Here is a 16865-nt window from a genome sequence, read left to right as displayed (position 1 = left end):
GTGTTTTAAATAACACTTGAGGCAAATCTCTTCGAAATTTTGATCCCTTTTTATATTGCCTATAGCATGTAAAAAGTTTCGTTAAGTAATGGAAAAAGCTCTTTTAAATATATATCACGGATATTTCCTTGAAAAGCTAAATAAACTGAGCTTAATTTCTTACAAAGCTCATTTTATACAGCTTTCAAACTTTTACAGTAAGGTACGTTTTAATTTGATCTTTTTGTATTGCTTAAAACACCTGAACAATTTCGTTAAGTGATGCTCTTTGAAATGGATGCTATTTGCGAATCACGCAAATCTGCTTTAAAAGATAATTGACACTTAGAGCTTATTCTCTAACAAAGCTCATGTTATACAGCTGTAAAGCTTTTATTGCTGGGTAAATTTTAATTCGTTATTTTTATATTGCCTAAAGCACCTGTAAGCTCTTTGAAATGGATGCTGAAAGCTATTTGAAATGGATGCTAAAAGCTCTTTGAAATGGATGCTATTTGCGCATCACGCCAATTTTCTTTAAGCATCGAGCAAAAGCTCAACAAGATTTATCTATATACTGTGTTCTGTGTGCTTCTCTACCCCTGGTTGCTGTCTGATTTTGTTTTTGTTCGCTCTGTGTCGATTTGGCAGCGGAAGAAGAAATGCAATGACAACAAGAAGACGTAGAAGAAGAGGAAGAGAAATGCGATAAAAATGAACGTGAACGCAACGTATAAATAAAACAGACGTCGCGCCTCGAGACTCGCGACTGACTTGTTGCTGGCTGCCTGATGATCGCTTGTCGACTTTGGGGCCAGAAGCTAAAAAAAAAATTGACGCAGTTTGCGTTGAAATTTCACGCGACGCAGATCGCGCGAGTAGTCAACGAGTTGTCGCCCCGATATAGATATATAAAATATATATATATTTATATATAGTATAGATTTAACATATGTGGAACAATGAAAGTGCAGCACAAATAAACAATAATTGATTAAAGCAGATGGAAAAAGCAGCTCTACAAAGCCGTGAAAAGAAGTCGCTTATTCGACAGATATTTAAATTAAGTTCTGATTAGTTTCGTTCCGTTTCGTTCCCCAGTGTTTCTGCAGTTTTGTGTTTAATTTCATTACGTTCCATCTGAATGTAAAGGAAAGAGAAGGAACACATTAAAAAGCAACTCTATAAGAAGAGAGTGAAAAGGCATCCCAGATATTTCAGTTAAGTTCCTGCTGTTTTGTGTTCCATTTCATTACGTTCCGTGCGGTTCGGTACGCGAAATGTCCGCAACAGCAACTGCTTTGCTCTACTGGCAATCATTGAACGGCGGCAGCCTCGATGTTGATGTTGATGATGATGATGATGAGGGGACACAACAAACAATCGAATTGCTGCCATCTGCTGCAGGCTCAGCTTTAACTTCAGCTGTGACCGGTTGCGATTGGCGGCAACTCCAACAGCAACAGCGACCGTCTTACGCTCGCAACTGGAGTGCCACATGCAACATAGCAACAGCAACAACAACACAACCAGCTCATTATCATCTGCAGCTGCAACAGCCGCATTATTTGGCCCAGATCGGATGTCAGCACACAGTTAACAATTTTGATGGCAACAAAGCTTCTTTCAAGCCAGCGACGACAATCAAACAGCAGCAATACGATTGTAAGCTTAAAGCGTTGAAAGCCTCAGCAAATAAGACCATTGAAAACGTTAAATTTTTAACTTATCGATTTACATTTCGATTGTTGCCAACTTTAGCTTTTGTAGTCTCTGAGATTAAAGTGTTCAAATCAAATTTTGATAATTTCCGAATGCAGACAATAATAACTAACGAGTTTATGATTCCTGAAAATTTGGTTGGGATTGGATACAAATTGTAGAAGTTATCAAAGAAAAATATTTGTATGGCTTAGTTGCTTTGGCTGGAAATCTGGTATATTTTGCACGTAGTACTATATCATACTACGGTATATTTTTAGTATTTTTTGCGGTATAACTATGGTATAAGTTGAATGTAGTACTATCCCAATATACTAAATATATAATTTGGAATATATTTTAAATGCAATACTGTCACAATATACTAAATATATCATTTGGTATATTTTTAGTATTGTTGCGGTATATTAGCGTTGATGTATTTAGAATGGAGAAATATATGAATATACCAAACAGAATTTGGTATGTGTTTAGTATTTGTACGGTATATTTTAAAATTAATACTGCACTTTTTTTGGCTTTATTAAAATATATACCAAATATAGCATTCGGTATATTTTTAGTATTTGGCAGTATGTAATCTGCGATATTTTTTGTGTGTATTACTATATAAATATAACTAATATGGTATTTGGTATATTTTTTTGTATTTTGTGGTATATAATTCGGTATATTTATATATCACAGTCAAGCACACACGACTGTAATATTGAAAATAGCATTCAAATGTTAATTTTAACACTTGTATATTTTCATATTGTATTAAACTAGCTTTTTATTTAGTATAAAATTACGAAATTCATGTTAAAATTTAACAATTTAAAGCTCAGCTAAATGCAAGAGTTAAATTAATATGAAAAAATTGGCAACAAAAGTTGTTTTGCGATGTCGGAATAATTTATTAAGCTTAAAACTCAATTAACAACTTTCAATCTAAGCTTTGGCTTAGAAAGCTCTCCCAGAATTAAGTGAAAGCTGTAGTTTAATGTACAAAATGTCGTTTATACCTTTTGTTGATATATAGATTCCTCAGACAGTTGTCGCTAGTGCTGCTGCTTCTTCTTCTTCTACCAGCTGTCAGCGAAATTGCGAAATGCAATATCAGTTTCGGCCCCCTCTCACCCTTTGGGCTATGCTATTTTTGACTCGCAGCAAACCACAACACAAGAAAGAGCAAAAAGAGAGACAGATAGAACTTGTCAAGTACTCGCTATTGCTGTCTCTGTCGCTCAGTCTGCTGCCTGCATATTGTGTAATAATTCTCGTCCTCTTCCTCCTCCTTCCACCATCTCCGCGCATTCTCAGCACACTGTCTAGAGGGTAAATTTAGACGGCGCAACTTATTTTTGGGATGCGGCAGCTTTTTGGGTTTCGTTGGCGAGTCGCGGCCTCCCTCAGGTGCGACATCATCGCGTCAGGTGCAGAAGCAGAAGAAGAAGAAGCCAACGGTCAATGAACCACAAAGAAAGCAATAAACATCAATTATTCACTCACTAACATTCTAACACTCTTTTGCTCTCTTTTTTTGCAGTATCCGCTGGATATGGTTCCAGTGCGGGCGCCGTGGAAACATCGCAGGGCAGCGGGAGCGGGGGCAGACAGCGACATGCGCCGCTTTACGGTCGCTTTGTGGTCGAAGAGGATCTGCCTGCCACGCATCGTGATGTCATGCATCATGTAAGTGAATAGTTAAAAAAACAACAATCAATCACAACATAATATATATATATCTTTTTCTTTTTGTCGCACACAGCACTCTAGTCCTTCATCTTCGTCGGAGGTGCGCGCCATGCAAGCTCGCATTCCCGCACACTTTCGAGATCCGGCCCTGGCACCATTGCGCAAGCTCAGCGTCGATCTGATAAAGACCTACAAGCACATCAACGAGGTAAGTACTCTTCACCCTCTTTTCACCCGCTCTCTCTTCTTACTTGCTACCTTGGCAACTCTTCAGTAATGCCAACGGCGCGTGCCTCCCTCTCTCTATCCTTGACCCGCCGCTCTCTTCAACTTGGCATCGCCATCGTAGACGGCCACACGCAACTGACAACACATATAAGCTGCCAAGTTCCTAGTTCTCATGTCAGGAAATCATAGAAAAGCAACTACAAAATTAAAAGTCACACTTCTCGCTCACTCTTTAGCTAACCGAACTTCTTCTGGAGTGCGCCTTTTTTTCTTTGCTTGCTGTTTGCGCTCTCTTAATTGATACTAAGCAAACCGCATGAAGTTGTTCTCTTGCAAAGCTTCGCTTGATCAAGCTGTGGTTGTTGCGCTCTCTTAAGTTGTGCCTGCTCTTTGGGCACACTTTGAATTTGTTTTCACTTGTTACGACTGTTTATGCGGCATACATTAAGAGAGCAGCAGCAAAACAAGCAAATCAAATCGAAATGAACTCAAATCGAAGTCCGCGAAATGGAGAGAGTGTAAAATGCATAAATGTATAATGCATGAAGCAAAGACAGCAGCCGCAACAACAACAACAACAGCACAATATAAACAACGTGCAGCGTGTAAGAGATTGAGGTTAGAGTGAAAGTCGATTCGCAACGAATCGTGTTGTGTTGTTGCTACTGCTAATGAAGGTAACACCTTGGCACGCTGCTAATAACAATCATCATTATCAACATCAGCGTTTAATTGGCCAACAAATTGTTGCACAAGAAAAGGGAGAAGAGCAAAGTAAAAGAAGAAGCGCAGCAGCAGCAGAACCAAACCCAAAGCGCACTTGAGCTCGCTTTACTTGTTACATTGTTCATATATACATATGTATGTGTGTGTGTCTGTGTTTGTGTGTGTGGCCTTTTCACAGCCTTATCAAGGCATATGCAGACATCGCAGCATTGTATGCTACACTTTTCAGAGAGTAAGAGTGAGAAGAACAAAGAGTGCGCGCATATCATGGCGATTAACTGTGACGTTGCTGCCCCGAGCTCAGCATATACGTCATTGCCAGGCAACAGCAGCAGTCGCAGTCGCTGTCGGCAGCGACAGAGCAGCAGCAACAGCCAGCAGAAATGAAGACAGCGGCAGTTGTGACGCCGGCATACACCCATTTTCGAGCATTGCTCTCGCGCTCCACATGATTATTTCTACAACAAGAACAACACACACACACACAAACAAACGCAGTCAGCCCCCAAAAATGGGCATAGCAAGCAAGCAAGCTAAGCAGTTGTGTGCAGCCTTCTTTTAGGCGTTGTTGAAACTCGCTCTCTTTCTCTCTCTCTACACCAACGTTGTGCTCTGCTGCGCTGCAAAGCGCGCTCGCGCTCTCAGCGGCGCTCTGCCGCTGTCGCTGTCTCTGTCGACGGGCATATGCAGCGCAGCGCGCTCTTTCGCACCGACGCTCGCATGCGGCGTTAGCAACAACTTTTTTTTTCTCGTGCCAAGCAGCAGCAGCCAGCTGCATATCAAATTTTTCACCAAACCAATGAGCAGGTTGTTGGCCAGCAGAGTAACAATGGGGAGGGGAGAGGCAACTGTAGGGCGAGGGCCGAGATAAGGGCAGCGTTTTGGCCGTGCGTGTGTGTGTGTGTGATCTGCATAAAAATGAGAAGCACAAACATAAATTATTTTAAATCAAATACGAGGCAGACACAACGCAATTGATTAAGAAAAAAACAGTTTCGTACAATGCAAATATATATTTGTGTGGGTGAGTATGTGTGGACCGAATTACTTATACGTTAATGCTAATGCAACAGTAAACAGCTTTAATGCGAGCTTAACAGTAGGCTGTTAAAAGTGCAGGCGGCTGTTCACAGTGCAGTAGACTGTTAACAGTGCAGTAGGATGTTAACAGTACATTCGGCTGTTAACAGTGCAGTAGGATGTTAACAGTTCAGTAAGCTGTTAACAGTGCAGTAGACCGGTAACAGCGTGAGAACAAACTATCGATAAACGCACTTTAAATTCAAATGCGCTTAAAAACCATTCCGACTGTCAAATTCTCTAGATATGTGAACTTCTTTATTTATGTTCGAATTATATGAATATTAATGCAACGGACATTTATCTTTTACACTTATCAAGGTTTATTATGCGAAGAAGAAGCGTCGTGCTCAGCAGACACAAGGCGAGGATGATTCGTCAAATAAAAAGGAGCGTAAATTATATAACGACGGCTATGATGACGATAATCACGATTATATAATCAAGAATGGCGAAAAGTTTTTGGATCGCTACGAGATTGATTCATTGATTGGTAAGTAATCGCATAACTATCGATAGTAGCTATCGATATACAATCGTTAATTTTTTTGTTTTATTTAAACAGGCAAAGGCAGCTTTGGTCAGGTGGTCAAAGCCTACGATCATGAGGAGCAATGCCAGGTGGCAATCAAGATAATTAAAAATAAGAAACCGTTCCTAAATCAGGCACAAATCGAAGTCAAGCTGCTCGAGATGATGAATCGTGCGGATGCTGAAAACAAATACTATATCGGTGAGTAATCGAATTTTGCATTAATTGATTGAGATCGAAATTTAACCGATTGTTGTTTCCTTCGATTTTTTAGTCAAGCTCAAGCGTCATTTTATGTGGCGCAATCATCTGTGCCTCGTCTTCGAGCTGCTGTCGTACAATCTGTACGATCTGCTAAGGAACACAAATTTCCGTGGCGTATCGCTGAACCTCACGCGCAAATTTGCGCAGCAACTGTGCACGGCTCTTTTGTTCCTGAGCACCCCCGAACTGAACATAATACACTGTGATCTGAAGCCCGAGAACATATTGCTCTGCAATCCCAAGCGATCGGCCATCAAAATTGTTGACTTTGGCAGTTCGTGTCAATTGGGCCAGCGCGTAAGTCTTGAAATTAACATTTTTGCGTCTTTTTAAAGTCAAAACTATTAGCTAGGGTGTTGATTAGAGATGGAGAACAATAGACCCCTCCTGCGATACTATCGATTGTATAAAATTCAATATCGTCGAATATCAATGACGCTAACTAACGATAGTTCTCCACCTCTAGTGTAGTATATTACAATTGCTTGTGAATTGAAAGTTAATAGTTTGAGAATCGTAGAGGAGAGCGTTAATTCCTTAACTAGATAATAGATACGCCTCTTGATGATTCTCTTTTTGTTAATTTGGCAATTGTGAATTGTAAATTATAGCTATATATTTTGAGTATTCCACAAATTTTAGATTGACCGTTTTTAGTTACATTTGTGAGACTAAATTTGGTACTGAAATTGTAAGCAACAAAAAATGTGTGGTCAATTATTAAAAGAAACAGATGACTTACATTCGTTCCCTATTTCTGTGATGAAAATATGCCAAGATCAAAATTGTAGAAATATGTATTTTAAAAAGTGCTTTCTCCAAAACATTTGTTCCAAAAATGTCAGAGTGACCGTTTTTAACGAGTTTTGTGTGCCTAAATTTGGCACACTAGTGAAATAAAAGCGATTTCGCTTAGCTGGGAACATATATTTATAAATCATGTATATCATGGAATATTTTTATGACGAAAATATCCCAATATGAAAATTGCGAAAGTCTAAAAATTAAAAATTGGTTTCTCCAAAATATTTGTTCCAAAAATGTCAGAGTGACCGTTTTTAACTAATTTTGAGTGCCTAAATTTGACACACTAGTTTATATATTTTGGGTTGCTTTTCTTACCTCGTTAATCAATCAAAATTTGTGTTACTAACCTCTCTCTCCATCTCATCTCCCCACACAGATCTATCAGTACATCCAGTCGCGCTTCTATCGCTCCCCAGAAGTGTTGCTGGGCATACAGTACGATCTGGCGATCGATATGTGGTCCCTCGGCTGCATTCTGGTCGAGATGCACACCGGTGAGCCGCTCTTCTCCGGCTGCAATGAGTTCGATCAGATGAACAAGATCGTCGAGGTGCTCGGCATGCCGCCCAAATATCTGCTGGATCAGGCGCACAAGACGCGCAAATTCTTTGACAAAATTGTCACCGACGGCTCCTATGTGCTAAAGAAAACGCTCAATGGTCGCAAATACAAGCCGCCCGGTTCCCGCAAGCTCCACGACATCCTTGGCGTGGAGACGGGCGGACCGTCGGGTCGGAGGTTGGATGAGCCGGGTCATTCGGTGGCGGATTATTTGAAGTTTAAGGATCTGATATTGCGCATGCTGGACTTTGATCCAAAGACGCGAGTCACACCATATTATGCCTTGCAACACAACTTCTTCAAGCGCACCACGGACGAGGCGACAAACACGAGCGGAGCGGGCGCCAATGCAGCGAATGCGGGCGCCGGCGGAAGCGGATCATCATCTGGCGGTGGATCAGGTGGAGGAGGTGCAACTGGAGGAGGCAGCGGATCAGGTGGTGGAGTTGGAGGCGGAGGAGGAGGAGGCGGGGCAGCGAGTGCAAGTGGCGGATCAACGTCGAGTGCTGTCCTCGGAGGAGGTCTTGGCGCCAGCAGCAGTAGCAGCAGCAGCGTTGTCTCTTCCAGCGTCGCAGCTGGCGTCGGCGGCGCAGCAAGCAGCGCAGTCAACGCAACGGCACAGCAGCAGCAACAACAACAACAACAGTTGATGTCCAGCAGCGGCAGCGGCGCCGCCTTGGATCCCCAATGTCTAGGTGAGTTGCACACACTATCCGTCTCTTTCTCTCTTTCGGGGTGGAGATCTCTATTCTCATCTCGCTCTTTCAAGTGCTCGCTGCTTCTTCTTTTCGTAGAGTAGTTCACATTATGTAGCCGCCATTTTTTTTTGTTCTTTTTCGTAGTGAATCACTTTTTATTTTCAATACATGTTTTTGTTTCTGTACATAAAATATTCTTAGAGCGATTTGTGAACGTTTTTATATTTTGTTATCGATCAAGACAGAAACTTAGACCCAGCTGCGAATCTAAAATGATTTTCCCTTTGCATGACTTACAAAATACAAAATAAAATATATATATCACAATTCATTTGTTTGTATGTATGTGTGTGTGTTATCGAATAAAAAAAACAAATTGGTTTCAAAATAAAAACATGAAAAAATTATGAAACAAAAATTCTTATTATTTCACTGACAAATTTGTAAGAAAAAAATTGAGAAAAATGTGAAAATTGTACAAGTATTATTATTATTAATTATGTTTATGATTTCAATGAATATTGATTAATTTGCACTTTTTGAACTATTTTTATATTACATACAACTTATATTATTAATTAATTAATTACAAAATAAGCATAATACACAAATTATTATTGTACGTGTGTTTAGTTCGTTGCTTAGCGGTAGTTTTCCTCTCTCTCAGCCAAAAAAAAAAACTAAAACAAAAAACACAGTGTGTTGTCAAACGTAGCTTTTATTGTTTTACTATTTTGTTAAAGACCAAAAAAAAGGCTAAAATGTAAGCACTAATTTATGCTCAAATCGTATGTTCTCTCTTTTTTTATCTTGTTAAAACAAATCAAATGAAATATGCATATAAAATCAAATCGAAATCAAAAATAAAATGCAATTACAAAACCGATAACGATAACAGATGAGCGCCGATGACCAGCCGCGGCAACGAGTGCGAGTGCGACAGCAACAACAACAACAACAACAGCGACAGCAAAGACAATGGCGAATTAGTCGATAAGAAGAAGAATAAGCAGAAGGAGAGGATTACAGCCGGCAGCATTGGCAACTGGCATATTAACATTAACAGACGCTGTTAAGGGCTAGTATGTTATCGCTCTGTAAATAGCCAGAGGCTACCAAAAAAGCCACCCATCACAATTGTTTTCCTAATGTGTGGCGCGCGCGTTTAAATCACGTTCGTTAGTTCGTTTTTTTTTTTTTTTTTTTTTTTTTTTTTTTTTTATTTTTACTATACATACATGATATTTAAGATATACATATATATATATATAAATATATAAAAAAAAAAAAAAAATTATTTTTTTGCACTTAGCATACAGTTAAAGTATAAAGTTGGGATATACAATCGAATGTTAGAAGCAAATGTTTAATCTGTTTTGATTTACATTTTATTTATTGTATTTTTCCTTTTTTAAATTGATATGACGCTAACGGCTAAGCATTTAATTGTAAGCAATTAGGGCCATAGTATTGTACAATTAAGCAACTTAAAGAATAAACAAAAAGTAAACAAACAAAAAAAAAAATGAAAATGAAAGATAAAAATCGCAAAAAAAAAAAAAGACAAAAATGAAAATAACTGTTAAAAGTATAAGCGAGAGGAATCCTTAAAAACCACTTTCTTAATGACTGCCATACATATGTGTATGTATTCCACACATTCACATTCAAATATAAATCGATATATATATATATATGATAAGTGTAACGATAACGATTACGATAACAGCGACAGAAGATTTACATATGTATGTGTGAACATAAAGATTGCAATAGTATGCAATGCCGCATTATAGATTGTACTCTCTCCTTATGAATGAAATATCTATGAAGATAACTGTAATTTACACACACACACGCATTCTCTCTCTCCATCTCGTTGTCTCAAACATTAGTGTTTGTCTACTCTTTTGGTTGTTTACACTCACAAACACACACACAAGACATCTCTCTGCCTCTCTCTCCCCACAAGCATTGACGAGCTATAGATGTGGATAACTATCGATAGTGAGCCATCGATAGTGTCGATAGTGCCATCGATTGTTCTCCCTCTCTACTAGAAACATACAAACACACAAATGTTGACATATTGCCTTGTATTATTGTAATCTTTGCCGCAGTCAAGGTATTTGGTTGCGCCACTATCGAAAGTATGTGCCACTATCGATAGTGCCATCGATAGTTCTCCACCTCTAATGAGCAATTTCTTTTCTCAGTTATTTCTCGATTCGAAATCGAAGCCACGCATCTTCCAATGGCAAATAAACTTATGTTAATGTCAAAGTTGATCAAAATCAGTTCACATCCAAAAGCAAAAACAAAAACAAAATGGTTGTCAATGTGTGGTTGATTATGCGATCAGTTCATTTTTATCCAGTGTGTGAATTCAGGCGCCGCTTTTTGTGATATTCCCGCCCATTAAACTCCTTTGATCGATCACTCTCTCTCTTTCTTTCCAATTCTTTAAATCTCATTTACACCCAGAGAGAGGGAGAGTTACGTTCACTCAAAGAGAGAGAGAGAGAGCTTTCGTTCACTTCGCTCAGAGTTAGACAACACACATTGTGTACATAATTACATGAAGAGTGCAACCCCCTTCCCCTCAAAAAATGTCCCCCTTTCCCCCACAAACATTAACATTCGTCGCATACGTAAAACCAACAATTCACCAGGAACATGCAAAATCCCTTTAAAATGAACAATTTGCGCTTAATTTTATGGTAAAAGCAATGTTAAGTAACAGAGCTGTGCGACTGTTAACTAACAGCCCCGTTAACAGCAAAAAAAAAAACACATCAAGTTTTTATCGAACCGAACGAAATGCGGAGATCGAAAGCGATCGATAAAAAATATGCGAACAAACCAAAAAAAAAAACAAAAATCTAAACACAAATCATAGTTTTAGGCATGTAAAAATAGCAAAAATTAATGAATATACAACAAAACAAATAAAACCTAAGTTAAAAACAAAATCAGCAAAAACGAAATAAATAATTGAAGCAAAGACAAAACAAAGAAACCAAAAAGTTTAGCATTTAGAGATCGATAAAGCAAAAACAAAAAGAACAAGAAGAAAAAGAAAAAACAAAGAAAATGAAGAACAAGAAAAACTTAAATCAGTACTAAACGAAAACTTTAGCATTTAACAAATAAAAAATAAAACACACACAGCCATATACATACATACATACATACCCCGCGATACATATATTTATACATACATACACACATATGTGCATATGTATGTTGTAGGAGTATGCGTATATCGAAATGCGCGATATCGAATCGATAACGAACAAAAAATCAATTAATTTACTAGGAGGCACAAGGACACAGAAAAGACACACACACACACACACAAACACACAGAGACGCAATCGAACGAGAATATGCATATGTATATGTGTTTAAATAATTCAACAATTTAGTGGTAGACCGAGAAAACAATTCAAGAATTTAACAAACAAACAACCAGAAAAGAAAAGTAAAGAAAAATGAATATATAATTAATACAACTTGCTAAAAGAGTTATGTAATATATTTAAAGAGTAAACAAACGCAAAACGAGTGTTACAAGTTTAAGTTCATTACACACACACACACACACACACACACACATGAACACACTCACAGACACAGTTGAGTTGGGGGAAAATAAAAAAAAAAACGAAAAGAAAGGCAAACTAAAAAGAATTACAAGCATTTAGATTTAGGCAAAAATGAAGAATACCAAAAACGAAAAAAGAAGAAACTAAAAATGCATATTTAGAAACGGAATCACACAGCAAAATTAAAACAAAAGCGAAGGGTTAATAAAAACAAAGCGAAACAAAGCATAAAAAGAAAATACAAAAAAAAAATAAAACAGGCGTCGCCTCAGCGTATGCAGCATGTTGCTAACATTTCAAAGCCGATTAACAGCGCATTAACAGAGGCGAGAGCAAGCGAGATCAAAAGAGAGTCGCAAGCAAGATGGCGGCCTACCGAAAACATGTCTCTTGATTAGCATACACACACACACATGCATACACATGAACACTCACACGTATGTACATACATAAACATGCATAAACGCAACGAGAAAAAAAAGCATTCATATTTTTTCCGGCAAAAATCATAGGCGAAACAAAAAACGAAATTTACATACATACATACATAGCTATGAGCGTTAAACAAAACAGTATTGCGAGTAAACAAAACAAAGAAACATAACGAAAGAAGAGCGAAGCAAACTGGCTTTGAAATATGAAATGTAATGAAATGAAATGCATTTAGTTGTTTAGCAATGTAACGATAACGAAAACAACAACAACAACATACAAACAGCAAAACCAATTCACTCTCACACACACACACACATACACAAACACATGCATACACTCTCACGCATATGTGGCATTTATATAAATATAAAGAAAAAAAATAACATAACAAAGCTGATGGTTTAAGTTGAATAAGTACGAAATAATTGAAAACAAAAACGATTACTAATAATAAGTTAAAAACCAAGAAAAACAATTCAAACTGAAAACAAAAAAAAACAGAAAACTAAAAAAAAAACTAAAGCAAAAAATTACCAAAACAAAAAAAAAAAGCGAAAAACCCTTCAATAAAAACTTATGATATAATCAACAAAAAAAAAAAAAAAACAAGCAAATACAAAAAGGAATTGTAGTTAGAGGGCGACAACAAACAAAATGGCGCTGTTATTTGCAGTCTCTGTTATGCAAACGTTTAACAGTTTAACATTTGCATTTTTCAGGTCTGTTGCTGCATCACGCAAACAACAACAACAACAACACAACGACGGCGAATGCCATGAACTTTTCGGCTCTCAGTCTGCAGGCGCAGCCAACGACGACGGCGGCAGCAGCAGCAGCAACAAGCATCATCCACCACAACAACAACAATAACAACAACAGTCTGAATAGCTTAAATCATAGCAGCAACAACAACAACAGCCGGCGAAATATGTACATGAACAACAGTTATCCGCATGCCATGGACTGCGATCCACCGCATGCTCAGCAAATGCCGCCGCCGCCGCTGCCGCCAGCTTCGGCTGCGGCCATGGCAGCGGCAGCGCTGCGACTTGGCCAGCCGCCATTCGGACGCATGCGCAGCGTTGGCGCCCATCAAAACTTTAGCACGATCAAGCATAATGGGGCAGCGCCGTTGCTGCTGCCATCGCTGCCACCACCCGCCGCCCATCAACAGCATCAACAGTTGCAGTCGCTGCCGCAGCCGCAGCAGCATCACAGCTATGCGCCGGCATCGCTGCCGCTCGATCTGATGCATCACTATGGCAACATGTCGGCAGCGGCGTCACACCTCATGATGACCGATTCGAGTGTGATTAGCGCCTCGGCTGCCGGCGGTATTCCGGCTGGCTCGGGTCCCGCTTCCTATACGGCGCTGCTCTACCATCCCCAGCTGGCACCGCTGCCACTGCCAACCTCGGCGTCGGCCTCGTCGCCAGCATCGCTGCCCGCGTCGGCAGCTACGCCGAGCAGCAGCAGTGTCGCCACTTCAGTCGGCAGCGGCGTCACCGGCGCCAGCAGCGACGCGTCATCGTCGTCGCCCATGGTGGGCGTATGTGTTCAACAAAATCCTGTAGTTATACATTAGCGTTACCTGCCTGCCGTCTCTACTATATACTATGCATAATTTAATTATTTTATTTTATTGCAAATTTTTTTTCCCTGTTTTTATTTTTCGTTTTCTTAATGGTGTTGTACTGTCGATCGCAAAACAAAAGCAGCACACGCACACACACATATGCATATGTAAATATACATATGTAAGCTTTCGTTGTGAATGGCTTTTTGTGTGCGTGTGTTTATACCCGCGCTACCCATAAGGTAGAAGGGTATTATAACGTTGTGCCGGCAGGAAATGTATGTAACAGGTAGAAGGAGGCATATCCGACCCTATAAAGTATATATATTCTTGATCAGCGTCAACAACCGAGACGATATAGCCATGTCCGTCTGTCCGTATGAAACACTGGATCTCAGAGACTATAAGAGATAGAGCAATAATTTTTTTTCGACAGCATTTGTTATGTTTGCACGCAGATCAAGTTTGTTTCAAATTTTTGCCACGCCCACTTCCGCTCCCGCAAATCAAAAAAATCGAATAACAAGCATAATATTAAAGCTAGAGTTCCGAATTTTGGTATATATAATAACTACTGAAAATTTGGTTGCGATCAGATAAAAATTGACGTTATTAAAGAAATTCTTTTGTATGGGCAAAAACGCCTACTTACTAGGGGTCTTAGTTGCTTTGGCTGACAATCTGGTATATTGTGCCGTCTATGGTACATTTTGAGTACGGTACTATGTCGATATACCAAATATACCATTTGGTATATTTTTAGTATTTTCAGTATATTCGGTATATTTTGAGAAAATACCGCAAAATATATTTCTTTTATTCAAAATGGGTAGCGGGTATCTCACAGCGAGTACACTCGACTGTAGCTTTCTTACTTGTTTTGTCTTGCGTTCTCGTCAGCAAACACTGCTATTTATTGCACATCCATACGCACCCACACAAACACGCATTACACACACACACTTACAGATCTAGCTAGCAAAAATTTACACAGTCACTCATACACACACACACACACATAAGCATCGGTTTATTTAAGTCACACTCATAATGCAGCCGTCTCGCTCGCACTCACAGCCTCACACGACGTGCATCGCGCTCAAGTTTTTTTTTTATTTTTACATAGTTTTAATGAACGTAAAGTTATGCTGTAAGTGTAATATTAACGATCTACTTTTACTTACTACTAAATCAAAAGTAAATTTTATTTAATTTTTAATTTAAATTATGTAATTTTATTTGAAGAACGCGTAGTAGTTGTAAAATGAAAACAAATTTTGCTTAATTTAAGCGAGAAAAAAAAAACACGAGAAATCAGTATTATTTTTTTTATTGTTGTCGCCATGCTCGAGTGACTTAAATGAGCACCTGAGCACGATAATGCTTCTGCAGCTTATTGGCCTTGGTGCCCAGCTGCATTTGCCATTTGGACTGCACTCGCTTCATCAGATGAATGTCCTTCGCCTTCCGCGCCGCCGCCTGCTGCTGCGTCTGCGTCCAGCCAAGTGCACGATACTCGCTCAGCACACGATGCAGCTTACGATCCGATTTCTTGAGGACAACAGCGCGCTCGGGATGCAGACGTTGTTTGTAGTAGCGGAGCAGTGAACGATGCCCGATTACGGCGCCAGAGGGCAGCACCAGTTGATATTCGTCGCCATCTAGCAGCTCGGGCACAACCTCTTCATCGATATCCATGCCTTCTTTCTGCGCATGCAAGAGAGCGAGATGGCATTAGTAGATGCATTTCATTGTTATCGATATACCACTTACGTTATCGGGATAACTGCTGCTGTAGTCATAGTACTCGGCGTACTCGGCAAGAGCGACACCTTCGTGCAGCATCTGACAGTGACCCTTGTCCAGCATGTGCTTGCGCACAGCGTCTAGGGAATAGAAGGTTTTGCCGCGATCATTGCACCACAAGCAGATGAAATAGTTGGCCACCTTTTCGCCCAGATAGTAGATCAAGCCCTCCATATCTGTGCAGTACTCGGCATCGGGAATGAAGAATGAATGTGCCACCGACATGTGCTTGAGGTTCGCCACCAAATCCTCGCTTTGCTCTGAACAAAACAAGCAATCGCGTTCGCTCAGCGGATTCTCGGCAATCTTATCCCATTCATCAGAATCGATCTGCAAGAGCAATAACAATGTCAGCGAGTGTCATGCCAATCAGTAAATTGTCACGATGTAAAAAGCTTACCTCTTCCTCTTCGATATCCTCAAAGTCGGCATCGTCATCGTCATCAGCATCCTCATCGATTTGCATTGCGCGCTCCGCGAATGCAAAGCGACCTTTGCCAGCTGCAGCCGCCGCCAGTGCAGGATGTGGGCGTGGCTCAACGCGGCTCTTAACACACAAAGCTGGCGACGACGATTGCGGCTCAGTTTCCACGAAGCGTGCAAGAGCATCTTTATGCTTTTTGCTATTGAGGTGATTGTCGTGTGCCTTTTGATTGCCAAATTGTTTGCGACAAGCGGTGCAATAGATGCTCATTTGTTGCTCTTCGATTGCCGTCTCTGTCGCACTGCGGGCGGTCAGCACACGCTGCTGGAACTCCTCGGCTGCCACTGGTGGCAACTGCGCCACGCGCCTCTTTAGGTTGTAACGGTGCCAATCGGTTTTGTAGTGTTCTCGCTGTATTTCGGCATTGGCGAAGCGAGCATCGCAATTGATGCACGTAAAATTCGACATTTCTATGCTCTGGTAATGTATTGTGTTTTTTATTTCTATAAGCAAAGTGTTTTGGAATTTCACAACGAGTTTATGATTAACTGAAAAACAACAATGAGTGCCCCACGTTCCTCGTGCACAGGGTGTTTCGTATTTTGGCAAGTTCGAAAAGCACTAAATTACGTGCGCAAATATACTGCCAGGTATGTTGGTATTTTTGCTAGTTGTATTATTTTCTGTTTTATTTAAATTTGAAATGACAGGACTTTTTAATTGAATTTAATTATTAATT

The 16865-nt window shown here is 39.8% G+C and overlaps 2 protein-coding genes across 5 annotated transcripts in view; one reads left to right on the top strand and one right to left on the bottom strand.

Annotated features, from left to right (window-relative positions):
- The window catches only part of LOC133848688 (serine/threonine-protein kinase minibrain), a 30048-nt gene extending 15992 nt beyond the window's left edge, over positions 1 to 14056 (top strand). For 2 of the 4 annotated variants that reach the window (XM_062284343.1, XM_062284342.1), the window contains exons 4-10: positions 3233 to 3378; positions 3455 to 3589; positions 5737 to 5908; positions 5981 to 6148; positions 6222 to 6508; positions 7395 to 8274; positions 13040 to 14052. In XM_062284343.1, coding sequence (XP_062140327.1) covers positions 3233 to 3378; positions 3455 to 3589; positions 5737 to 5908; positions 5981 to 6148; positions 6222 to 6508; positions 7395 to 8274; positions 13040 to 13905 — 2654 coding nt within the window. In that variant the 3' untranslated portion in view covers positions 13906 to 14052. Of the gene's footprint in view, positions 1 to 1244; positions 1645 to 3232; positions 3379 to 3454; positions 3590 to 5736; positions 5909 to 5980; positions 6149 to 6221; positions 6509 to 7394; positions 8275 to 9175; positions 9782 to 13039 lie in introns of those variants that run through there. The other 2 variants (XM_062284341.1, XM_062284345.1) reach the window with 2 other exon arrangements.
- A 944-nt stretch (positions 14057 to 15000) lies between these two features.
- On the bottom strand, positions 15001 to 16710 carry LOC133848126 (cytoplasmic 60S subunit biogenesis factor ZNF622). The gene is made up of 3 exons (XM_062283523.1): positions 16103 to 16710; positions 15670 to 16032; positions 15001 to 15603 (listed from the first exon to the last, which is right to left on the bottom strand). Exons 1-3 carry the CDS (start codon positions 16592 to 16594, stop codon positions 15253 to 15255), a joined length of 1206 nt encoding a protein of 401 aa, XP_062139507.1. The 5' UTR covers positions 16595 to 16710; the 3' UTR covers positions 15001 to 15252.
- Positions 16711 to 16865: the final 155 nt, after the last annotated feature.

The sequence above is a fragment of the Drosophila sulfurigaster genome, chromosome X, assembly GCF_023558435.1.
Source record: "Drosophila sulfurigaster albostrigata strain 15112-1811.04 chromosome X, ASM2355843v2, whole genome shotgun sequence".
NCBI lineage: Eukaryota > Metazoa > Arthropoda > Insecta > Diptera > Drosophilidae > Drosophila > Drosophila sulfurigaster.
This window is presented reverse-complemented; position numbering and strand designations above follow the sequence as displayed.

Excerpts from the sequence above, each read along its gene's own strand:
- LOC133848126 (XM_062283523.1), bottom strand. The coding sequence starts at position 16,594 with ATGTCGAATTTTACGTGCATCAATTGCGATGCTCGCTTCGCCAATGCC. Across the intron at positions 16,033-16,102 it reads AGGATATCGAAGAGGAAGAG|ATCGATTCTGATGAATGGGA; the intron begins GTAAGCTTTTTA and ends TTGCTCTTGCAG. Across the intron at positions 15,604-15,669 it reads GCAGCAGTTATCCCGATAAC|AAAGAAGGCATGGATATCGA; the intron begins GTAAGTGGTATA and ends TTGCATGCGCAG.